This window comes from Eurytemora carolleeae, unplaced genomic scaffold (genome assembly GCF_000591075.1).
Source record: "Eurytemora carolleeae unplaced genomic scaffold, Eaff_2.0 scaffold187, whole genome shotgun sequence".
In the NCBI taxonomy this organism is placed as follows: domain Eukaryota; kingdom Metazoa; phylum Arthropoda; class Copepoda; order Calanoida; family Temoridae; genus Eurytemora; species Eurytemora carolleeae.
This window is the reverse complement of record NW_019396083.1, coordinates 245,249-266,778: the sequence shown is the minus strand read 5'-3', so window position 1 is coordinate 266,778 and position 21,530 is coordinate 245,249. Positions and strand designations below refer to the sequence as shown.

The 21,530-nt window shown below is 34.4% G+C and overlaps 2 protein-coding genes across 2 annotated transcripts in view; both read right to left on the bottom strand.

The window, feature by feature from the left end:
* Window positions 1-2,283, bottom strand: part of LOC111717721 (methylosome subunit pICln) — a 5,261-nt gene extending 2,978 nt beyond the window's left edge. The window contains exons 1-2 of the mRNA XM_023493201.1: window positions 2,220-2,283; window positions 568-663 (exon numbers count right to left, since the gene is read on the bottom strand). Of these exons, the coding sequence (XP_023348969.1) occupies window positions 568-663; window positions 2,220-2,273 (150 nt within the window). The 5' untranslated portion in view covers window positions 2,274-2,283. The remainder of the gene's footprint in view (window positions 1-567; window positions 664-2,219) is intronic.
* An 854-nt stretch (window positions 2,284-3,137) lies between these two features.
* On the bottom strand, window positions 3,138-21,181 carry LOC111717689 (rap guanine nucleotide exchange factor 2). The gene is made up of 18 exons (XM_023493176.1): window positions 21,008-21,181; window positions 19,309-19,363; window positions 18,843-18,976; window positions 16,947-17,025; window positions 15,609-15,721; window positions 14,170-14,564; window positions 13,558-13,809; window positions 13,090-13,185; window positions 12,339-12,441; window positions 10,943-12,023; window positions 7,977-8,161; window positions 7,516-7,601; window positions 6,999-7,442; window positions 6,561-6,727; window positions 6,116-6,198; window positions 5,680-5,825; window positions 4,473-5,273; window positions 3,138-3,784 (listed from the first exon to the last, which is right to left on the bottom strand). Exons 1-17 carry the CDS (start codon window positions 21,102-21,104, stop codon window positions 4,953-4,955), a joined length of 3,837 nt encoding a protein of 1,278 aa, XP_023348944.1. The 5' UTR covers window positions 21,105-21,181; the 3' UTR covers window positions 3,138-3,784; window positions 4,473-4,952.
* Window positions 21,182-21,530: the final 349 nt, after the last annotated feature.

Genomic DNA, 21,530 nt, shown 5'->3' with positions numbered 1-21,530 from the left:
AAGAGAAGGGGGAAAGGGAAGGGGGAAAGGGATGAGGGGAAAAGGGGACAAGTTTCGCTGGTTTTGGCTGAAGCAGAAAACTGAACACCTATTTAGGAGAAAAAACTATGATATTTTTTCCCCCACAGGGAAAGGGAGAAAAGGAAAGGGAGAAAAGGGAAGGGAGAAAGGGGGAAGAGGTAAGTAAAAAGGAAAAGAGGGATTTATTTTTGATTGATTTTGGTTGATACAGAAAACTAAGCCAAATATTTTTGGGGAAAATATATAATTTTTTTTCTTCCCTGAATGGCAATGTCATGTTTTCCCCTTTAAAAAGCTAGTTTGTTACTGTGCACATTCATGACTGACAAGTATAATAAATCTTAGGGGGGACCTGGTTAGGGGTTGTTGACCTTTTTAGGGATCTGGTTAGTGGTTGTTGACCTTTTAAGGGACCTGGTTAGGTGCATAAGTATAAAACTCGTTAAAAAATTGTTAAGACGACAATTTCTAAATTCTTTTAATGTCGCCTTTCTACTCCTCAGTTTTCTGGTTCTCACTGAAATACTTTATTTCAAGTAAATTTACCTTCTCTAATATTCCTACCCAGGAAACCCTGGATTCAGATATATAAAGTGTTCCCATCCCTAGACTTCGGTTATTCAAATATACTTCAGTATTCTCCTAAACATAGGAGGGAGGTGGGTAGGTTAGGCGGTTGATACGTAGGAAGGTCGGTTGAAACGTAGGTAGGTCGGTTGATACGTAGGTCGGTCGGTTGACACGTAGGTAGGTCGACTGATACGTAGTTAGAGTGCTAGGTAGGTACGTAATAAAGGAACTGGATGTACGACTAATTTAAAGTAATACTTCAAGCAAAGATGGCACTGCCCGACTTACAACTTTTTAATTTTTATTTAGCATTTTCATTAGATATTATTACATATAGTCCGTATAGTCCGTATTACGTCACCAGAACTTCAGCCAATGGCAGTGCAGTATACTGGTCACGTGATTTCCGTCTGAATCACGGAACAAATATACTGCACTGCCATTGGCTGAAGTTCTGGTGACGTAATATGGACTATAAGGACTATATGAAATAATATTATCAATTATATTTATTAAAAATGCAAAATAAAAATTTTAAAATTATAACAGGAGCAAACCTGAGATTCTGAGGCTCCTGTGGGATATAATCGTTGTCAGACTTGTTGCGTATTTGCTGAATATAATCTGTTTAAACATACTACTTTTATACAAATTTGTATATTTATGAATTTTCGTATAGTTTCGACACAGTTTATATAAATTTCTCGAGACAGGAACATCAGATAGATGTCTTATATGTTTCGTTTAACGCCTGAGATTTTCAGGTTTCATCCTTTACCCCCTTTCATAATTCCTTTACAGTCCTTGTAACTGTTAATTTTCATTGCGGTCTCTCTGCAAAAGTGACTTCTGCATTTCTTGATTACAAGAAACAATGGAGACATTTGCAGAAATAAACATTTTTCGAGTCATTTTCCCTAGTTTTAATCAAAGGTTTGAAGGTTACCGTTGCAGTCGGGCATTAATATCTTTGCTTTCAGGGTCACTTAAAATTACGCTCATAGTCCCTTTAAAATTAGGTAGGTTGGTTGATACGAAGGGAGGGTAATTAATGAAGTAGGTAGGAAAGTTTTGAAGTAGGTAGGAAAGTATTGCAGTAAGTAGGTAAGTATTAAAGTAGGTAGGAAAGTATTGAAGTAGGAAGGTTAGTATTAAGGCAGGTAGGAAGTATTGAAGTAGGTAGGTAAATATTGAAGTAGGTAGGGATGTAGGAAGGTAAGTATTGAATGAATAAGTAGTAGTTAGCTCAGTAGATCGATAGAAAGGAAGATTAGATAATCTTTAATCCGAATAATTTGGAACGACTTTCTGGAATATTATTCCAGATCCATAAAAACATTAAGGATTTATTTTGAAACATACAATTTTGAATGTTCATGACCTCTCATGAATCATCAAGTATTATTATCTTCAGAAATTGAGGAAATGTGATTCTGGTTCAAGGGTTTAATTTTGTAATTTTTTTTTTTTTTTTTAGATTTTGGAAGTAAATGATTAAACACAAAATGGATATCAACGAGCAAGGTTTTCCTCGTCTTTGTTGTAATAATTATTTATTTTTAAACATTTCACAAAAAAGGGGGGGGGGATATTTTTTTATAACAGAGTATAAATCCCTTTTTGTTTACCTGCTGTGCTCGAATACCCTCGTCTGGGGGGCCTAAACTAGTCACAACCACCATATTTATTCTGAAACATTTAACAAGACTCAAAACAGCTGTACAGTGTACAACATAGTGTAGGAGGGCGGGGGAATAGATAGTACTAGGAAGTAAGAAGAACTGGTGAGTGGGGGTTTTGATAGTACACAGAATAGGTAGGGTTAGGAGATTGAAGGTACAAGAAAGTAGGTAGAGAATAGCTGGGGTGATTGAAGGTACAAGGAAGTAGGTAGGACTGGAGGAGGGTGCATAGTACAAGGAAATAGGTAGGGCTGGGGCCGGGGGGATTGATAGTACAAGGGAGTGGGTAAGAGGGGGGAGGGAGGATAAATAGTAGAGAAGACGGAAGGGGGGACAAGAAAGGAAAGAGAGGGGACATGTATATAACAAGGATGAAAGAACGTGGGGAAATAAAAGAGTGAGTAGGGGATAATGGATAGAACAAGAAAGGAGAAAGGGATATGATGGATAGTACAAGAAGGAGAAAGGGATATGATGGATAGTACAAGAAGGAGAAAGGGATATGATGGATAGTACAAGAATAAAGATGGGGGGGATAATATCAGGATGGAAGGGGATGGATGGTATACAAATGATTTTTTTATCATTCTAAGATTAAATATTTAGACTTATTCAGGATTTTATAAAGAATTTTTTACCATAACTCTTAAAAATGATTTTTTTTGGCACAATGCATTATTTGCAATCCGAAACTTAACTTTAAAAAATCCTGTAAGATGTAGGACGTAATTTTTGAAGTAATTAATTTCAGACTTAGCTTTAAATTACCAAAAACTAATTAAAACATTATACTTTTAAGTTTGGTAACAGTTGTAGGGCGAAAGGAGTATTGGATTGACACAATATTTGATAATGTGAATATAATTAACTAGATACACTTTTATTTATGAAAATACACATAATAATAAATATTTTGATCACATTTAATTTCAGATTTGGACGATGATACACGAAGATGCAGATTTCTATAGAAAAGATATGGTTTGAGGTATAAGGAAGAAGATTTCTATTAATTTAACTAATTAATAAAATATTAATATTGTACTCAAATGCAGTCCTTTTTCGGGTTTACCAATTAAACTATTCGTAGTATTAGAGTTCAGTATATGCAGGGGTGAACTTTATCCCATTTTATTTCCTCATTTCCTTGTTTCTTCACAAATTCTCACATTTCCCAAGATTCACAATGATCCCCAAAAGTATTTACGAGTCTAATATTTATGTTTCCTCTCTAAAAACTGATGATTTATGTCACATGAAATAATTTAACGCAATTCGCGTTTTTTTTTTTAATTACTAAAATTTGTATAGAATAAATAAGACCTGTCATTTTAATATTCAGTATGAGGTCAGAAGGGTTAGGTTGTAAATTCGTTTGTAAATCGGGTTTGATAAAATTTACGATCACACCCCTGCATCTACAATCTACATCGGTTTTACAGTTTACACATCAATAAATATTTTGGGGAAAGGCTTTTGGCGATATTTCCAGTTTTTAAGGTTTGTTCTTTCTAAAGTGAGAGAAAATTGAACAATGATCTATTTTTTCGAGAAAAAAAAACCAGCGGTTGAGAGAGTCGAGAGTTGACACTACACAGCCTAAGACTGAATTTAAAGAATTTGAGCGGCGGCTTAAATTTGAGACGCGGCTTAAATATGTTTGGTTACACTTAAAATTGTATTCAATGTTCATGATTTAAGCAGGCGCTCAATTGAAACCGATTTTTGGCGGATTTGAGACGAGGCTCAAATTCATTAAAGTCGGACTCTAGACTCCTTGCAGTTCAGAATAAGAAATGAAAAATGATTTATTTAATATAAAAGTTATGTCTTCAGCTAACGGAAACTCAAATAGTTTATAATACTATTTTTGTTTAAACCGCTTGAATTACACATTTTTGTAAAACCCTAACATTTTTAGCTTTAACAAAAAAAGTTAGGGTTTTACATTTTTTATGTCGTCAATCGTTGTAAACTTTTTCATAGCAAAAGAAAAAATGTAAAAAAACGTGAACCCAGCGGGTTGAGGACTAAAGTATGTACCTTAAGATTATGATTTCAGATGTTGAGTCAATTTTTAATAAAGAAAAAAAAGTCGTAATTCTTACTCTGAATTTTATCGTAGAGTCTCAAGAAACCGTTCAACCGCTACTGTTGAGTATTTTTTTGCTCCAAAGTATAAATCATTTAAAATTAAACCTCTAGTTGATTAAAAACACTACATTGACAATGTTACCGACGTAAACAAGTAATGCACGACGTTTTAATAACAAAGTTTAACGATCAACGATGATTTGTAACGAAGTAAGCAGGTAACAAATAAGTTAGAAGACAACGCCATCTCTTGGGGAAAAAATCAAGAAACTTTCCAATTGTAGATATTTCGATTGATATGTGGACAGCGGGATTGCAAATGCACTTTATCCCAATAACAAGTTTTAAATAAAATTTGGGCAACATTTTAAAATCTATAACTAGTAATTATGTCTGATTCCATTTCATCAAAGTCTTCAAAATAAAATCATTTGTCCTCGACCTCCAATTCCGAACAATTAAAAAAAGTCATACATAAATAATATGGAAGAAATCATTAATTTTATATATAATAACGAATGCCAACATATATCCTAAACTAAACCAAATTTTTTAAACCGATCATAAATAGATATGTAAATAAATCTATACGGCGGACACTTGGGTTTCGTCCTCACCGTTCCCTCCGCTCTCCGCCTCACCGCCTTCTCGGGACTGTGTCCGGCTTACCCGGGTTTTCCGACCACTCTTCAATGTTCGCCCTACAGCGGTTTGATAATCTGGCGGCCGTGGAGGAGGTGGAAGACTTCCGCCGGATCGTGGCGGAACTTCTAAAGGAGATCCTATACCGGAGGAACCAACCGAGGCAGAAGAAACCTTCCTTCCTAGTTCTACAGGGCGGGTGGGGTGCCTGGAACCCCTAGGGGCGGAGTCTGTATCATTAGATCTAGTTCTTAGTTCATCCTCCTGCAAGATAAGTTGCTAATAATCAATAAAGGGGGGGGGGGGATTAATTTTTTAGGAAAATATACACCCTATTGAAATAACACAAATTAATTAAATTATCGAGATCGAGGCCAGGTTTTCACGCGAAAGTTAGTTATTTTAAGGGATACGACAGGGATCAAATATAAATTAAATATGCGTGTATTTTTATCTGCTTTCTTTCATTTGTGATTTCTCTGCAAAATTGACTTGAACATTTCTTACTGGAAAATTTCCAGAAAAATACACTTTTTGAGTCAACATTTTTGATCAGATTAAGGTTTTAAGAGTACCGTTGTAAATCTGGCATTGCTATCTTTACGTGGAGGATCACTTGAAATAATACTGTAAGGTTTCCAGTCCCTTTTACGATTTATCTGAATCTCACCTGACTAGACACTGATCCTCGTCTTAGACCAGGAAGTGAGGACACTGAACTGCTCTCAGCACTGAGACTGACTGCTATGGCATCAGAGTTACTCCGTTCATGAGTTTTGCCAACCTGATCCCGTCGGAGCTGGACAGGAGAGGGTCCTAAACAAATTAACAATTAACAATTAACAATTAAAATTATATTTGTCTATTCTTAAAGTGTCCCGTCCCTTCTCTTAGTAAATAAGAAAGCGCGGGTGTTTGACGAGGAACCTAGTAAAATTTTTCATAAAAAATGATCCAAAAGCAAAATTCAAAAATTTAAATGAAAGTTAAAAAATCTATTCGCAAATGCTTTCATCCATTTAAAAAGTAAGGAAAAAGTGGGAGATTGCTTGTTTTTGTTTAAAATATCTTTCTATAACCTAATTTCCACTAAAAACTAAAATTACCTGGAGATACTGAAAGACTGAAAGAAGATTTTGAATGTTTTGGCATTTTCTTCCTTCCAGGTTCAGCTAGAGACAGAAGCTTCCTAGACAAAAATAGAATAAAGAACAAATCATCAATCAATCACAACATCAATCAAATCAATAAATCAAATCATTCCTAAAGTCATGAATCTAAACATCAATCAAATAATTAATAAAATCAGTCAATCAAATCATTAATAAAATCATTAATCAAATCAATAATCAAACCAATATTCAAATCAATAATCAAATCAATCAGTCATTAAATCAAATCATCAATCAAACCACGAATAATATTATCATTCAAACCATCAATCAAGTATCAATCAAATCATTGACCGAATCATTGATTAAATTATCAATCCAAGCATCAATCTTATCATCAATTAAATCATCAATCAAATCGTTAATCACTCAATCATACCGTTCTGCCTCTGGACTAGATGCCCCGAATTTGGTTGGGCCAGATTTTAAAGATTTCTTTCCCTCCGACATATTTGAATGGGCGGAAGATCTGCTGGGGGTGGGAGAGGGAGGACGGCCCCCTCCTCTCAGGGAACTGCTGCTTCCAACATGAACTGATAATTTTACCTGGAAAAAGATTTTTTAATTTAAGTTTTAGATTTTTTTATATTACAAGATTTGTTAAAAGCAAAGGAACGTTTTCAAATAATTTTCCGGCCGTCTAAGCACACAATTTTTCAAAACATTTATTATCACCCTTAGGGTCATTGGATGATTTCAAATAAAAATTGGTAAAAAGTGAAATATTTTTTTTTCCTTTTTTTCTTACAACACGACTTCAAGAAACAAATATTCTTAACTTGAATCAAATCTAAATTCGAGTGGTTGTTATGTTTACCTGGGGTGGTTCTATTTCAAGAGACATTTTCTGCAGAATTTCTTCATCTGCGAGTATTTTCAGATTGGCTAAATAGGACTTGACTTTGCGCACCATATGCGCCTCACTATACATTTTTCGTGCATCAGCTACTTCTCGCCTCCCCTTACCACGCTTCATAGTTGCGTATTTCCCAGGTTGTTCGGTGTCATTCATCGCAATAATAGTATCCGATATTCCCCGTAGTGGTGCGGAGCACATACTCGTTAAATTGCGGATTTCTTTAGCGACCAGGCGCATTTTCTCAAAGTTAATTAGCCCGTCCATTTTACTTTTGTTTCCTATATGAATAAAGGACAAGTCCTTTGATACCATGGGGAAAATGGGGATAAGGGGAGGCTTTACTGCATCAGATTTAATAAGGTTTCGATATCGGCTGAAGTTCCGCGATGGATCCATTATACCCTAAATCAATAACATTTTTTGTTAGAATAAAAAAAACATTCAAATGTAATTTTTTTTTAATATTAAAAAATACCTGAAGATCTGAGAGGAGTTTGTTGTATTTTTCTGGAATACGCTCCCAGGTGTGACGCAGTCGTGACACGGCGTTGTGCGTCAATCCTTTAAGTGTATGTAATATAGTAATGACGCAATAATGTTCAAAAGAAAAGATTTTAAACATTAAAGTTTTATTTGATCCTAGAATATTGAGAAGATCAAAGATAAAATTGTAAAAGGATTATTACATCTGAATCTGCAATTCAATTGGATGACAGATTTTTTAATAATAATTAAAAAGGAATATTAAACCAGAAGACAATTTATAAAGAAATGTGCAACGTTTGAATAAAAATTTATTTCAATAATTGAATAAATAAATAAATGAATAAATTGCGCATTTTTTTCTTCTGAATACTTGGGGCTTATTCTTACACTTTCCGTGCAAAATGACGTTTTAAAAAAAAGTCTTAAATAAGATGCTTAAGTTAATTTTACCTGAAGTAATTGCAAACATTGAATTGTAATTCTGAGTTTCCTTGCAATGTTTCGCAATCTTGAGAAAGAGTTTGACGAGCTTAACGCGCTTGCCCAAGTTGGTTTCACTGCACACCTCGGTAACCACCCACAGGGTCTCCTTGTTCACGAGGTCGCTGAACTTGTTCAGGTTCTCAATACCAAACCTTAACATCACACATTAATCAATCAAGCAATCAGTTATTCCCAATTTCTGAACAATTCACAATACACAGCAATCAATTAATCATTTCCGAACAATGCACAATACACAGCAATCAATTAATCATTTCTGAACAATTCACATTTCTTGAAGTATTTTTGTTAGTTTTTTTCTTTTTCGACATAATCTTTTTTTATTTTGTCTTTCTGTTTTCTTTTTAACTAATCTCTTTTATTCCCAACAATAGAAACAAGAACAGATTGGAATTTGTTACATATTTCTCAGATTTAGTATTTAACGTTGGCGCAGTTTTTATACAACTCTTTGGCTAAAAAATGTTTAAGAATATCAGTTCTACAAACTTTGGCACTAAGTGAAAGAGGATTTTCTGACATTCTTGTAATCCTATTGGATGTATCTGCTAACATTGAAAACCATGTACATTTATTAACATTATTAGCTCCATGAATAATTGTATAGGTTTTAATTAAATCATAGCGGAGTCTTCGACTTTCAAGGGATTTTAAATTGAGTTCTATTCGTTTTTCACTGTACGATGAACCAGTAAGTCCTGAAACCATTGAAACCGCCTTTTTTTGCACTTTTTCAATAGTTTCTTTATCTCCTACACTCCAAGGACACCAAGCTGGGACGGAGAACTCTAGGTGAGGTCTCACATAAAGCTTATAGAGATTGATAAATGCAACTTGGTCTCTATATTGAAATGCTCAAGAAAAAAGTGACAATATACCGTTTGCCTTTTGGGCTATTTGGTTGCTATGCACTGAAGGTTTCAAATTTGCATGCATAGTAACTCCAATATCTCTTTCCTCGACAATCTCTGACAAGGTTTGATAGTACATGGTGTATGTATAGCAGGGGTTTCTATTTCCAGTGTGTATAACTTTGCAATTATCAACATATTCATGTAAAACTAATTAGATATGTTTTAATATGCTTTGATATTTGTTGTGTACATGTCTGAAAATTACTTTAAACTCTAGTTATTCGAATTTATGTATAAACTATTTTGCATATGATAAATTCGCACCCTGATCTCTAATCGTACTCCTTAAATCTATTTAATTGAAATATTTTGTTATTAAAGTAAATATAATCATCAATTTTGTGATTGTAAACTCTATCTGTATACAGATACATTTATTTTAGCAATAAACTTTATCTTATCTTATCTTATCTAACATTGAAGACCATACCCCAAGTTTCAGCCCAATCACAAAGTTCTTGAGTCAGTTTTGTAATATATTTTTGTCACTTTCGTTAAACATTTTTTGGGCAAGTTTTGTATCATCAGCAAATTTTTGAACATAGACATTTGTTAACAAAGAAAGTCAATCTCATTCATATAGATGATAAAAAGGATCGGACCAAGCACCGATCCCTGGGGAACACCACTTAGGACAGGTTTCCATTCTGAATATTGGCCTTTCAAAACTACTCTTTGACCCCAGTTTGCAAGTCCATGCTTCAATGATCCAGTGCTGAGGATCCAGATCCAAGGGGTAAAATATCAACCAAAAACTACAAGAAAAAACTTTTTAACTCGTAAAACCCAATCTGAACTTTAGAAAATAAAGGGAGATTATAAAAATTTCCTCAATTCTGAATGGTTCAATAAGTTTTAGAATAAAAATAAGCGAAAAAATAAAACAATATTTGAAAATTATTTTTTGTTTAATAGTAAATCTTAAAGAAATGACCTGGATCCGGATCCATATTTTTACAGTGCGGATCCAGGATCCGGATCCGCATCAAAATTAAATGGATCCTAATCACTGCTTCAATTCAGCTCAAAATATCACCATTTATACTACGAGCTTTAAGTTTCTCAAGCAATCTGTTTTTAAGCACTTTGTCAAAAGCCTTGGAGAAATCTAAAAATATAATGTCCATAGAATGACCTTCAACCTGCAGGCTTGTTATAACTTGAAAAAGTTCCAATAAGTTAGTAAGTCAGGACTCCTGCTTCATAAAACTATGTGACTGGGGTTAATACTTGATTATTTTTCTGTAAATGGTCGACAAGTTTATCCCGTTAAAGGGACGTTAACATTACATTTCATCAATCAATCATCATTTTCAAACTATAACTTTACCCATCAATCAATAAATCATTATCATTAATAAATCAATTAATCATTACCAAATCCTTACATTACACATCATTCAAATAATCATCCCCAACCACATACATTACATATTTAATTAAAGTAACATAACCAAACCTGAGCATTACAGTATCGTCAATTTATCGTTCTCAATTCTAAGCAATACATTAAATCAATAAATCATTCTCAAACCTAAGCATTACAATTCGATCAATTATTCATTCCCAACCCTACACATTACATACCAATAAATTAGCCATTTCCAAACTAACCATTAAATGTCAATCAATCAATCCCAAATATAAACATTACAATTCAATTAAATAATCATTCCCAATTCATTCTAAACGTGACGTTTCGATCAATTAATCTTTCCCGAACCTGAACATCACATATCAATCATCATTCCCAACCCTAATCATTATATATCAAATAATCAATACATCATACCTAAACTGAATATACTTCCAATCATTCCCAATAAAATTTTAGATGCGTAGTATACCATAAAAAGTAGTATACTGAGTACTGAGTTTACCAAACAAAAAATTTAAAGACGAAACATGACAGCGATGCAATATCAAATAAATAAAAAATTTAACTATAATTTCAAATAAAATGATTTTTTTTTCATATTTAAGTATTTATTAAGTTACCTTGAGTTTAACTCGAAAATCCAGTCAACATACTCGGTCTGCTCGATCTGCCTGAAGAGGGTAAAATCCTCAACCATGAGCTGGGTTCCCGTCTCCTCGCAGTTCAGGCTCAGCAGATTCACAACGCTCTCCCTCTGGAGTTCACTGCTCAGATCCTCTGGTACCAGCTGCTGGTTACTTTGTATATTCTTGATGTAGTACCTGCTAGCCAATCCGATCCTCTGCGCCAAGTTGTCAAATCTGTCTGCTAGACGGCGCTGACGGATTAATCCGTTTTCAACGGTAACCTCGAACAATGCGTAGTTGGTGCTAACCTCTGTGATCCCGAACTCCTTCAGGGCGAGCATAACAACCTCCTTGGCACTAGTCGTCTTGTTGACGAGCAAGTACTTAGAGGACTGATCAGATCTGTAAATTTTTAGACTATGTTCTGGGATCGCATCCTGGAAATCGTAAATCTCTTCATAATCCTCAAAGGCAGCATCAAGGTCCCCCTCCTCGGAGAGTATCTTTGGAATATTCAGTTTGGGTTGACTCAAGAGCTCGGCAAAACTCTGTTTTAACCGATCCATCAACATATGTTTAGGATTCCGTCGCTTTGAATTCCCGGATAGGTTGATGCTAGACATTTTTGTATCGATGTGAAGATCGTCCTTGCTTTGCGGCGTAAGGTTTGCCATGGCGTGGGATCGTGACGAGAGATCAATGGATTTTTTCGGTATTTTCCTTGTATTCTCAGAAGATAAAACTTCTTTGAAGCCAAGGTAGTTTGATTTAACGGTTAACTGAAGATGGCATTGACTTTGAAGGATGCTAATGGCGCGCTCCAAATGCATTCCCTGCAGGAAGTTTTCCCCATTTACCTCTAGTATCTGATCACCGCGCTTTATTCCTTTTTTGGCCGCCACGGAGCCCTTACTCACTGTCTCTATGAAGATCCCGAACCGGTTTTGATGGCCACCAGTCAATCGGAACTCAAGCGCTTCGTCACGTGAAGGGCGCGTGATAATGACAGTCCGAGGGCGCGCCTTAGCTGCGCAAGCAAAGTTCAGCATACGAAGTTGACCTTGCATTTTAGCACCTGAATAAACAAATATAAGTTTATGAAGGATAAAATTTTTTTGTTAAGTAACATCTACATTCTGTATTCCTGTACGAAAACTTTAAACAAGCTCAGTGTTACTAAAAACAGTTATATTTAGAGAACCATACATTTTAAGTTTTCAAGACTTAAATTTTTTTTAATATTTTCAATCAGCTTAATCCATTTTCACATCTCTCGTGTGTCATTTGTCAAACATTTATAAATTGAATAGAAAAATTTACATCTTCTCTTAGTTCATAAAATCGTTGGTTCAAAAGTTAAAAGCTTCTTTGATTGTGTCAAAATATTTACCTTCTAGCTTGTTTTCAAATTGATGAAGAAGTTCCATCATCTCCGCATCAAGCTCAAAATCCGTGAAATGATTGTTTACCCACAGCAAAAGGATTCGGGTAACCTGTCGTAAAAAAAGGAAAATGGATAAAAATTAAGTTTTTTTTTGACAATTGTTTGTTTTTCTTTCAAGAAAAGGAACAAAATCAAATTTTCTGATCAATAATATCTTAATAACTTGATGGTGAAAGTCTTTGATATTTTAAACTTAGATTATTTGATCTATCAGAATTCATAGATTTAAATATTTAAGGTTTACGGCATTGGGTAGTAAAGATATAGGAATTAGAAAATCGGAGTTTGTGGAAAACATTTTCATGATTATGAACACCAAATTTTGAGTTTTAAATAAAAAACGAGGAGATACATGGTGTCACAATTTGACAAAAAACAGACACAACTTTATAATCTCCCGATAACAGCGTGTCCCAGGAAACATGACAGTTGACGGACGATAACTGAAAGTATTCTAAGATTTGGATATAAATAGCTGCATTGAATTATGAAATTATTGAATAATTAAACAGTTTTTTTTAAAAAAAATTTCCCCTAGTCCTTGGATTTAAATTTTACTGCAGACCATATTATGGAAAATACAGGACACGGGTATTTTATGATAATAATTCTTAACTTTTTTTTTCTATGTTTAAAAATATTGTCAAGCTTAATGGGACCACAACTCCAGCATTATCTTTAAAAGGAACAAGCTAACCTTATCTCTGAGTTCCTGTCTTGCAAACCAGTCTAGAAGTTGCTGAACTACAAGAAGAGAAGATGCAAGGAACACACGATGACACAGAAGAAAATCCTGTTCAATGACAATTCAATAATAATAACAAGATAAAGGAACTGTAGTGTAGACGAAGTATCAAGTGGCTCTTTTCAGACGGTGTACGATCATTAATTCTGAGATACAATATTCGTTTCCAGCAGAAACAATGGAGTAACTATCAGATTAAACTTTAAGATTTAAAAACGACGATATTTTTTATATCTTTACTCAGAATATTGTGTTGATGGTACCGTTGTAAACCTGATTTTAAAAATAATACAGAAACCGCTATAAAGATAAATCCTTTGGATTTTGATTGAAAAAAAATAGATTAAGTAAAACTAGAAATTTTTGATTTTGGTTTTCTGGATTAAGCACTTTCAAAATGTAGTAATTTTTCTGAATTGCCTCAATATAGTTTGGATCAGCTGAGTTAGTATCTTCTATCAGCTGATTTATCAGTTTCTCCGGTGTGGCTCGGAGCAGAACTTGAACATGTTTTATCCCGTCCTCGGCTCTCCGGACCTCAGACACCTTGACGAGGACACCGTCCTCCTCCTCCTTCACCAGGGCGTCCTCCCCCTCGTGGAGGATTTTATAATAGTCCTGCTGGGTTATACACACAAACTGGCAATCATCCACCATGGTTGTCATGACTCCCTGACAAGAGAAAATAATATTCAACATTTATGTTTTAAAAAATCCCCCTCCCCTCTCTTCTCTTAAAAAGTAAATTTTGATTTAAAAAAATTAATGTTTTAAGGGTAAAATTTTTAAATTATCAAAATGTTGGATTCAGTTTCGTACTTACATGTTACTTACATGTTACTTACATGTTAAAAAATTCAGTTTTCGTAAGATAACCCTTAGTTCATTCATAGTTAAAAAATGAAACCCCAGTTAAATATAATCTTTGTTGTAATCAATTTTATTGAAAAGCACATTGTGTATCTTGAGACAAAATATTCCAAAATGTTTCCAAAGTAATAAATAAAGTTTTAATAAAATTAAATATTATTCCTGGTGATATTCCGTCTTCATAGTTGGTTTGATCCCAAACCCCTGACCTAAACTCAGAACATACTTCCTCCCTCCCTCACCTCCCTCAACTCTCACAGCTCCGTTGATAATAACACTCCAGCTGTCCAACTCCTCCTTGTCGTTCATCACCACCGTGTTCTCCTTGTCCACCACGGCGAACACCATGACGGCGCACATCTTAGTCCTCACTGCCTGCGTCATACCGGCGAAAGCCTCGAGGGTGTGTGTGAACTCCATCAAGATCTCAATATCCTCTGGAGTTCTATCCGCTGGGTCCTTCTCCAAGCAGTCCCGAACCGCGTCCCTGAGGGTGAAGGACCCGATGGACTCTGCAAGGTCCTCCTCGTCGGAGTCCACGTGGGATTCGTGCAAGCCTAGGAATATAAGATAAATTTAGACGACATTTTAACTAATCCTACGCTTAAAATTACAGATATTTTTGCCTTTCATTAGCAAAATTTGTTGTTGTGGTTTTCCTGTAAAAATTACTTGCGAACTTAAATTGCTTGTTTTTGGAAATTAAATGTATCGTTTTTTCGAAACATACTTGACAGATTTAGTCAAATTATGGATGTTTTTCCAACCACGGCCCGCTTATATGTATGCTTCTATCTACCGATCTATACTATTCTGGGCTAGTGTACATGTAACTTTGTCAGTGGGCTACGCAGCTGTTATATCTCAGTGGACCCTAAATATTTTTAGGAAATTTCTAAAACCTCTGCATAACAAATTTTAGGTTTTACTATAACAAATTTTTATTCTGGCTATTGTTCATTCTATAAAGATAATTTGAACTTTAAATAAAAGTTTTAAGTGAATTTTAGGGTCCAAATTGGATAAGAACTTTTGCAGATAGTGGGCCCTGGAGTAAGCAGAAATGAGATACTGTAGCTAAAATCTTGTGATCACAGCATTTTCTTCAAAGAGTTGGTGGCATCAAAGGCGTCTTGTTTTCAGAATTTCAAAATGTGGTCTGCTGTTTTTGTACCTTAAGAATTGACCAAGATATTGAGAAATTTGTTTAAAATTCAAAGTATTAACTATCAGCAAGGTTGTTTAATTCTTTAGTATCTCCAACAATTTTTATATTACAAAGAAGGAGGCTAAATCTTATCAAGTATTAAAGACTTACAAAGTTTTTCTTTACTCCTTTGACTTCTATTAACTTTACGAAAACCAAAGACAAATTGTAAGTTCCAGGGTCCAATGTCTAACGTACTGCATAACAACCCAGCGAAAAAATTACATCAAACCTTGACTATGATATTATATATCTATCAATTATATATCCATGTTTCCAACAAACATAAATATTTTCGTCCTCTAAGTTATTCAAACAAAACCCATCAAATATACATGAAATAAAGGAGATCGTAAATCCCCAAAACCCTAGGATGCGTAATATTCGCGTATACCTGACAGATCCAGTTCCTCTTGTCCTGACTGTAAACTATGCATGGTATCTGACCCGCTGTACGCAGAACTCGTGTCCGAACTCATCGTGTCTGCGTAATACGCCCGATACGATCTAAATAAATAAATAAATAAATAAAATCTGAACCATCATTCCGTGGAAAACAAACCAGATCAACATTATGGACAAATGCATTTTTCAACGAATAACCATTATTATTTAGAAATTATCGAAATGAGACAGATAAAAAAATAGTAAAAAAAACTTTTTAAAAAAGAAAAGAAAAAAATATGAAATAATAAAAACGATATTAAATAAATAAGCATAATAAATCCTTGCAAAAAATTTGAATGGAAAAACTGTGTTTTATTACAAATAAAATTTAATATTCGAAGATGAACCAAAATATAGTTTGTGTCATCTCTCAAAGGCGTTTTTTCCGACAAAAAACGTGCAGTGAATGCAGTTGCCATTAAATGCAGTGTCAGTTGTTTTATCAGCATTGAATATCAGCATTTTTAAACATCTTTAATCAAATGAGTTTTATTATATTAACGTTATCCTTAAATGAATGCTATGGACTAGACTAATTCAATATTTACTGGACTGCTCTCATTAACAGATTGAAAGTGAAGAATTAACTAGAATAAGAAACAGGGTAACCGACAAATGGACTTCAGACGACTGTACGGAATAGTCTATTGTCTATCTATTGTCTACTTATATTTATAACTCTCTTTGTTTCTTTATCCATTAAATGGACCGTTAATAGACCATATCTAAGGCAGAATATTTAATTCATGCAGCCATGAAATAGTAATTTAAATTTACGGTGTGAGAAACAGTGTTACCGACAAATGGACTTCAGACGACTGTCCGGAATAGTCTATTGTCTGTCTACTTATATTTATGATTCCCTGCCACTTTAAACTTATTTGTTTCATTATCTTTTAAATAGACCATTAATAGACTATATCAAAGGCCATGGAGCCATGAAATAGTAATTTAAAAGTTTCAGGTCGTCTTTACAGCTTCATCCTTTATGGATAACCCCCATAAGGGAATAAATGACAAAGAAAATGAAGAAACATGGAAAAGAAATGGTAAAAAGGTAAAACAGAGGAAAGAACAAAACAAATGGTAAACTAGGAAACTAATTTATCAAAAAAGTATCTTTTTTAAGCATTTTATTCAAAATGTTGAGAAAATTTCGTCTACGAACACAGGATAGAAATTTAGCGAACATAAATTGATAATCATTTACTTTTCTTCATCAAAAAACATCTCATTTTCGTAAAAAAAAACTTAAGAACTTATGGGATAGATGAGTAAATATTACCTGTCTGAATTATGAATAATCCCGGATACGGGGGGTCCATCAAAGGCAGCGTGACGTAGATACAGCGCTGGATGTTGACCTGAAAATTAATGGTATTTTCAAAAGTATTTTGTTCAACAATGTTTTTTATTCAGATAAAAGTTTTAGACTTAAAAAGACTGTTTCAATTGAACCCCTCTCTTAAAAATATATTGACAAGTTCGATTTACAACGGTGCTGTAGAGGATGAAATCCCCGAAAGAGGATTATAAAATCCGCAAATCAGTAGCGTTGGATTCTGGACCCAGAGAAGACCTACTCATCTTCCTCTCCTTTAATACACTCGTTATTTATCATGTTTTTATATCTAGAAGCAATAAATGAACTTCTAAAGTACCATTAAAAGCGCTGTCTGATAAAGTATGAATTAGATGTCCATGTTATTGTTACAGAAAACTGTTCTAATTTCATTTGAGGGTTCTCTGCGAAAGTGACTCACGCATTCTTTAACTTTTGAAACACTGGAAAGTTATCAGAATTAATCACTTTTTGAGCTATAACATTCTTACATAGAGGATCAATTGAAATTATGGAAATACTTGCCGGATAAGATCAAATTTTACACTTTTCCTCATCAGCTCATCAAAAATCAGAGCTAATTTTGAGGTTATTACTTATCAATGACTTTTTATCTTATTGGCAATCTTTATGGTTCACTGTTCTGAGGGGTTGTCAAAATTCCAAATTGCGTCGATTTTAAAACAACTATAAATGCACTGTGTGCAAAATGTTTATTTTTTTCTACTTCAAACTATTTTTAAAAACTTGCCTAGCTAACTTTGGTTTCTAGAAAAAACTGGTTGCTTAGAAGGAATGCTTATCAATCCTAAGAAATAAATCCGAAGGTTGTGCTTGATAAGAATCCCAGGATAAACTATACTTGAATAATGCGTGCTATCCTAGAACTATGCGTAAACATGTCAAAATATTCTCAATTTCTAAATCTAAACAGAACAGAAAGAATTTACGCTTTAACCTTGATATTTATGCAAATTGTAAATTCTTTTTTTTTCAAAATCTGACTTGCGATAATTTTTCTAAAAAAAAAGAAGAAAATATTCTTGTCTAATGACGGTGCAAAGTACTTTAGTAAGTAAAACTTTGTTATCTTAAAAATTCGTCATCTTTACGCATTTAGTGACCTGCAGGTATTGCGTAAACTTAACGTACTTAAAGGAACTGTAACCGTAACTTTATGGGCATGTTACATCCACACCGGTACCAGTTAAACCTTCATCTCATTAATAATCATGAAGATGTTGTCAATTATGTCAATTTTATTTCTTTTTTGTTGTTGTATAAAACCGCAAATCACATTTAAAAATGATAACGTTCGAAGAGAAACCCATGAATATTACATTCATTTTTCATCAGACAAAGCTTTTTACGGGCGGGTACCTTTGTTAATCGAACCCGACAATCTATAAAAGTAAAGACAACTTGAAATTAAACCTACGTCGTAGTCTCTGTAAACAAAAGCTATTGTGTATAATGGTATGAGTGCACTTGTCTACTACAAGCACTCCTGCAGTAACCTGAGAAGCTGAAAGCGCTCAAATTTTCAGGTTTCAGAGAACTTGCCATTTAGCAGAATAGTTTCATGTTCGATAAAAAACGGAAATATATTTTTTGCGAACTTCATTGTTTTATAAACCCCCCCATGATCTTTTCAAGATCTGTTTTTAATACTAATTAAACTATTTTACTATTTGTAAAACTAACATTTTACAACTAATAACCCCCCCCAATAAAGAAGCGCCTTTTCAAACCTCGTGCATAACCTATTTTTATCAAAAATTTTAAATAGTATTTTCCCTTCCAAAATTCCCTTTTCGAAAGTGCCAGGCATCTATTTACCTGTAATTGAAATCTCTTCGTCATGATCCAGGTCTACAACTTGAACTGTATCCCTGGATCCATGATCCTCTATCCCGTAATCAATTAATATCTTCTGCTGAGGATCAGAGACAAGTCGAGGCCGGTTCTCATACCTTCATCATTAATAGAGGTTAGGCATTGAGCAATTCATTGCTTACTGACCAATGCTTAGGATCCGGTCCCGGATCCAGATCAAAATAAACTGGATTTTTTTTGCAGCTTTTCATTGATATTCTGCCCAATGGATCCGAACCCAGGGAGTCAAAATTTTACGGGTTCAACGGATCCGGATCCTGAACACTGATTTTAAGGCTGGCATTTTCGATTTGCAAAAGGCACCCTAAATGATGTTACATTTAATGACGATATCTTCTTCATTTTTCGAACATAACAACCTTTAAATGGCGGGTCACTCGAACTAAGGTATTCAGTTCTTCAAACATACCTGGGATTGATATAAACCCCCTGTTGACCGGAGGCTAGATGAGGAACGGGTTGACCTGCAACAGATTTAATAAATACAAAAAAAATCCACGATAAGAACAAAGCTGGGCTACTCATCATACCGATCACTTGATCTCGATATTCCCTGTGAACACTTTCAGTTTGGAGGATCGATGCTTAATCTCTTCATTTCAGTTATTCCTTCATAGTTTAATTATATCATTCTGGAGATTAACATAAGAGTGAGATCAAGCATTGATCTTGATAACCACAAAACAAGAGTTTCTGGCTCAGAGCTAAAAAGTTTAGAATGGGATATCCTTAACCCTGATCTGTTAATTAATCTGGAGATTAATAACAAGAGGAGAACAAGCAATATTTAATTCGGAGATTGAGAAACAGAGAGGATCAAACTTTGATCTCAATACCCACCATTCTTAGTTTTCAGCTCCGGTTCATTTTATTATTTATAATAATTTGTAGGTTACATTCTACAGGGTTTACAATGCTATTTGCAACAATTTTTCTAATTTTAAGCTTAGCAAAGAGACAATGTTAAAAAAATATATGCAAAACCGTTTTATGTTTGTTGGATAAATGACATGCAAGTCGAACAAACATTTAAACCTTAAGTACATTTTTTAAGAAGAAAAATTCCCTTTCTCTTGTTTGAAATATTTTGGTTTGTTCTCTGAATTTCGGAAAATTAATTATTTTTGGGAACAATAGATAATTTTAGACTTGAACTAATAACCTTGAATATAAAATAGTATGTAAGAAATAATTTATTCAACGAGTCGTTTATTTTCATTCTAACATATACAATTTCCAAGGAATTTATTAAGAACTAGCTTAGGAACCCAGCGTTGCCCACAGTGCTCCCACCGTTTACCCGCACTTGGTCGTTAATTACGATTTTAGCAATTTATCCCGGTAACAGTCGACCCACCCAACTTCAGAATTTCAAAATCAGGCCAAGAACATTTGAGGCAAATCGGTCAAGGGGTTCCCGAGTAATTAATGGACAAACAAACAAACAGAGATTACATTATATATATAGATGCAAGGGTTTATGGTCGCTAAAATTGTACTTATAGGGAAAAGAAAACTATCTTTTTAGTAAAGAGGAGGGGCCTTGGCCCTTGACTTGGAAACTTGAAAAATTTAGCTGGGTCTGTCCTAGAGAACGATTTTGGGACTCCCCCCCCCCCCCTCCATCCTATAAATTTTGTACATAACCTGACCACTTGTTTTACAGAAATATTGTTATTATTTACTATTTATTATTTTGGGGTTAGGTTAGGTTAAGACAATTTCTGGACCGAGCGCTGAGTCAAGGACGGACTAGGGGGCCAAGCGTTGCTGCTAAGACAGTCTAAGGAGCCGAGCGCCGCTGCGGCCACATTACCAACGATATTCATGTGATACATATTAAAACCATGTACAAAATTGATAGAAGGGGGGGAGGCCGGGGGGAGGGGGGTCCAAAAATCGGGGTCCGACCTAGTTTACGATTTTTGGACCCCCCCCCCAAAATTTTATTCATGACCTCTTTTTTTTCAGCCAATTTATTATTACTTATTTTTATCATTCTAAGGTTAGGTTATTTAATGTATAATTGTAAATTTGAACAGTCTCTTATACAGAAAAAGATGCTGCATGTAACTTAAACTGTTGAGAATCCTTTGAAATTTACAAACCTGATATTGGATGTCGTAGCTGATGATAGTGTCTCGGTTGAAGGGGGGGCGGGGGCCCTGGCCCCCTGTCTGAACTGGACCCTGCCGTGGGCCACATCTAATTATATAATTTCGTTCATTTTTCACTTTAACCTTGTTCAAATATTCTGAAATATTTATTTAAAGATCACTGGTAAAAATAGCAAAATTTAAAATTCATAAAAATCATGAAAATTATTTTAAATAATTATTATTTTTCAATAAATTTTGACCAGAATTTAGATCCAACTGAACGTTTATCACTGAACGAGTCGAATGAGGGCTGAACCCTACTGTTGACAAATATGTAACAAGTTCCTATTCCTCCAAAGTGTATAGCTTGTTGTATATTGTTTAGGCTAGGGCAACAACCAACCAATATGGCGAGGTATATTTGGCGGAGACTTTCCTAGACGCTTCATAGATACACATTCAATAGAGATTTATTTTCGCGAACATTGAACTACTTTCACCATTTCTTACATACAAAGCCTAATATTTGTAA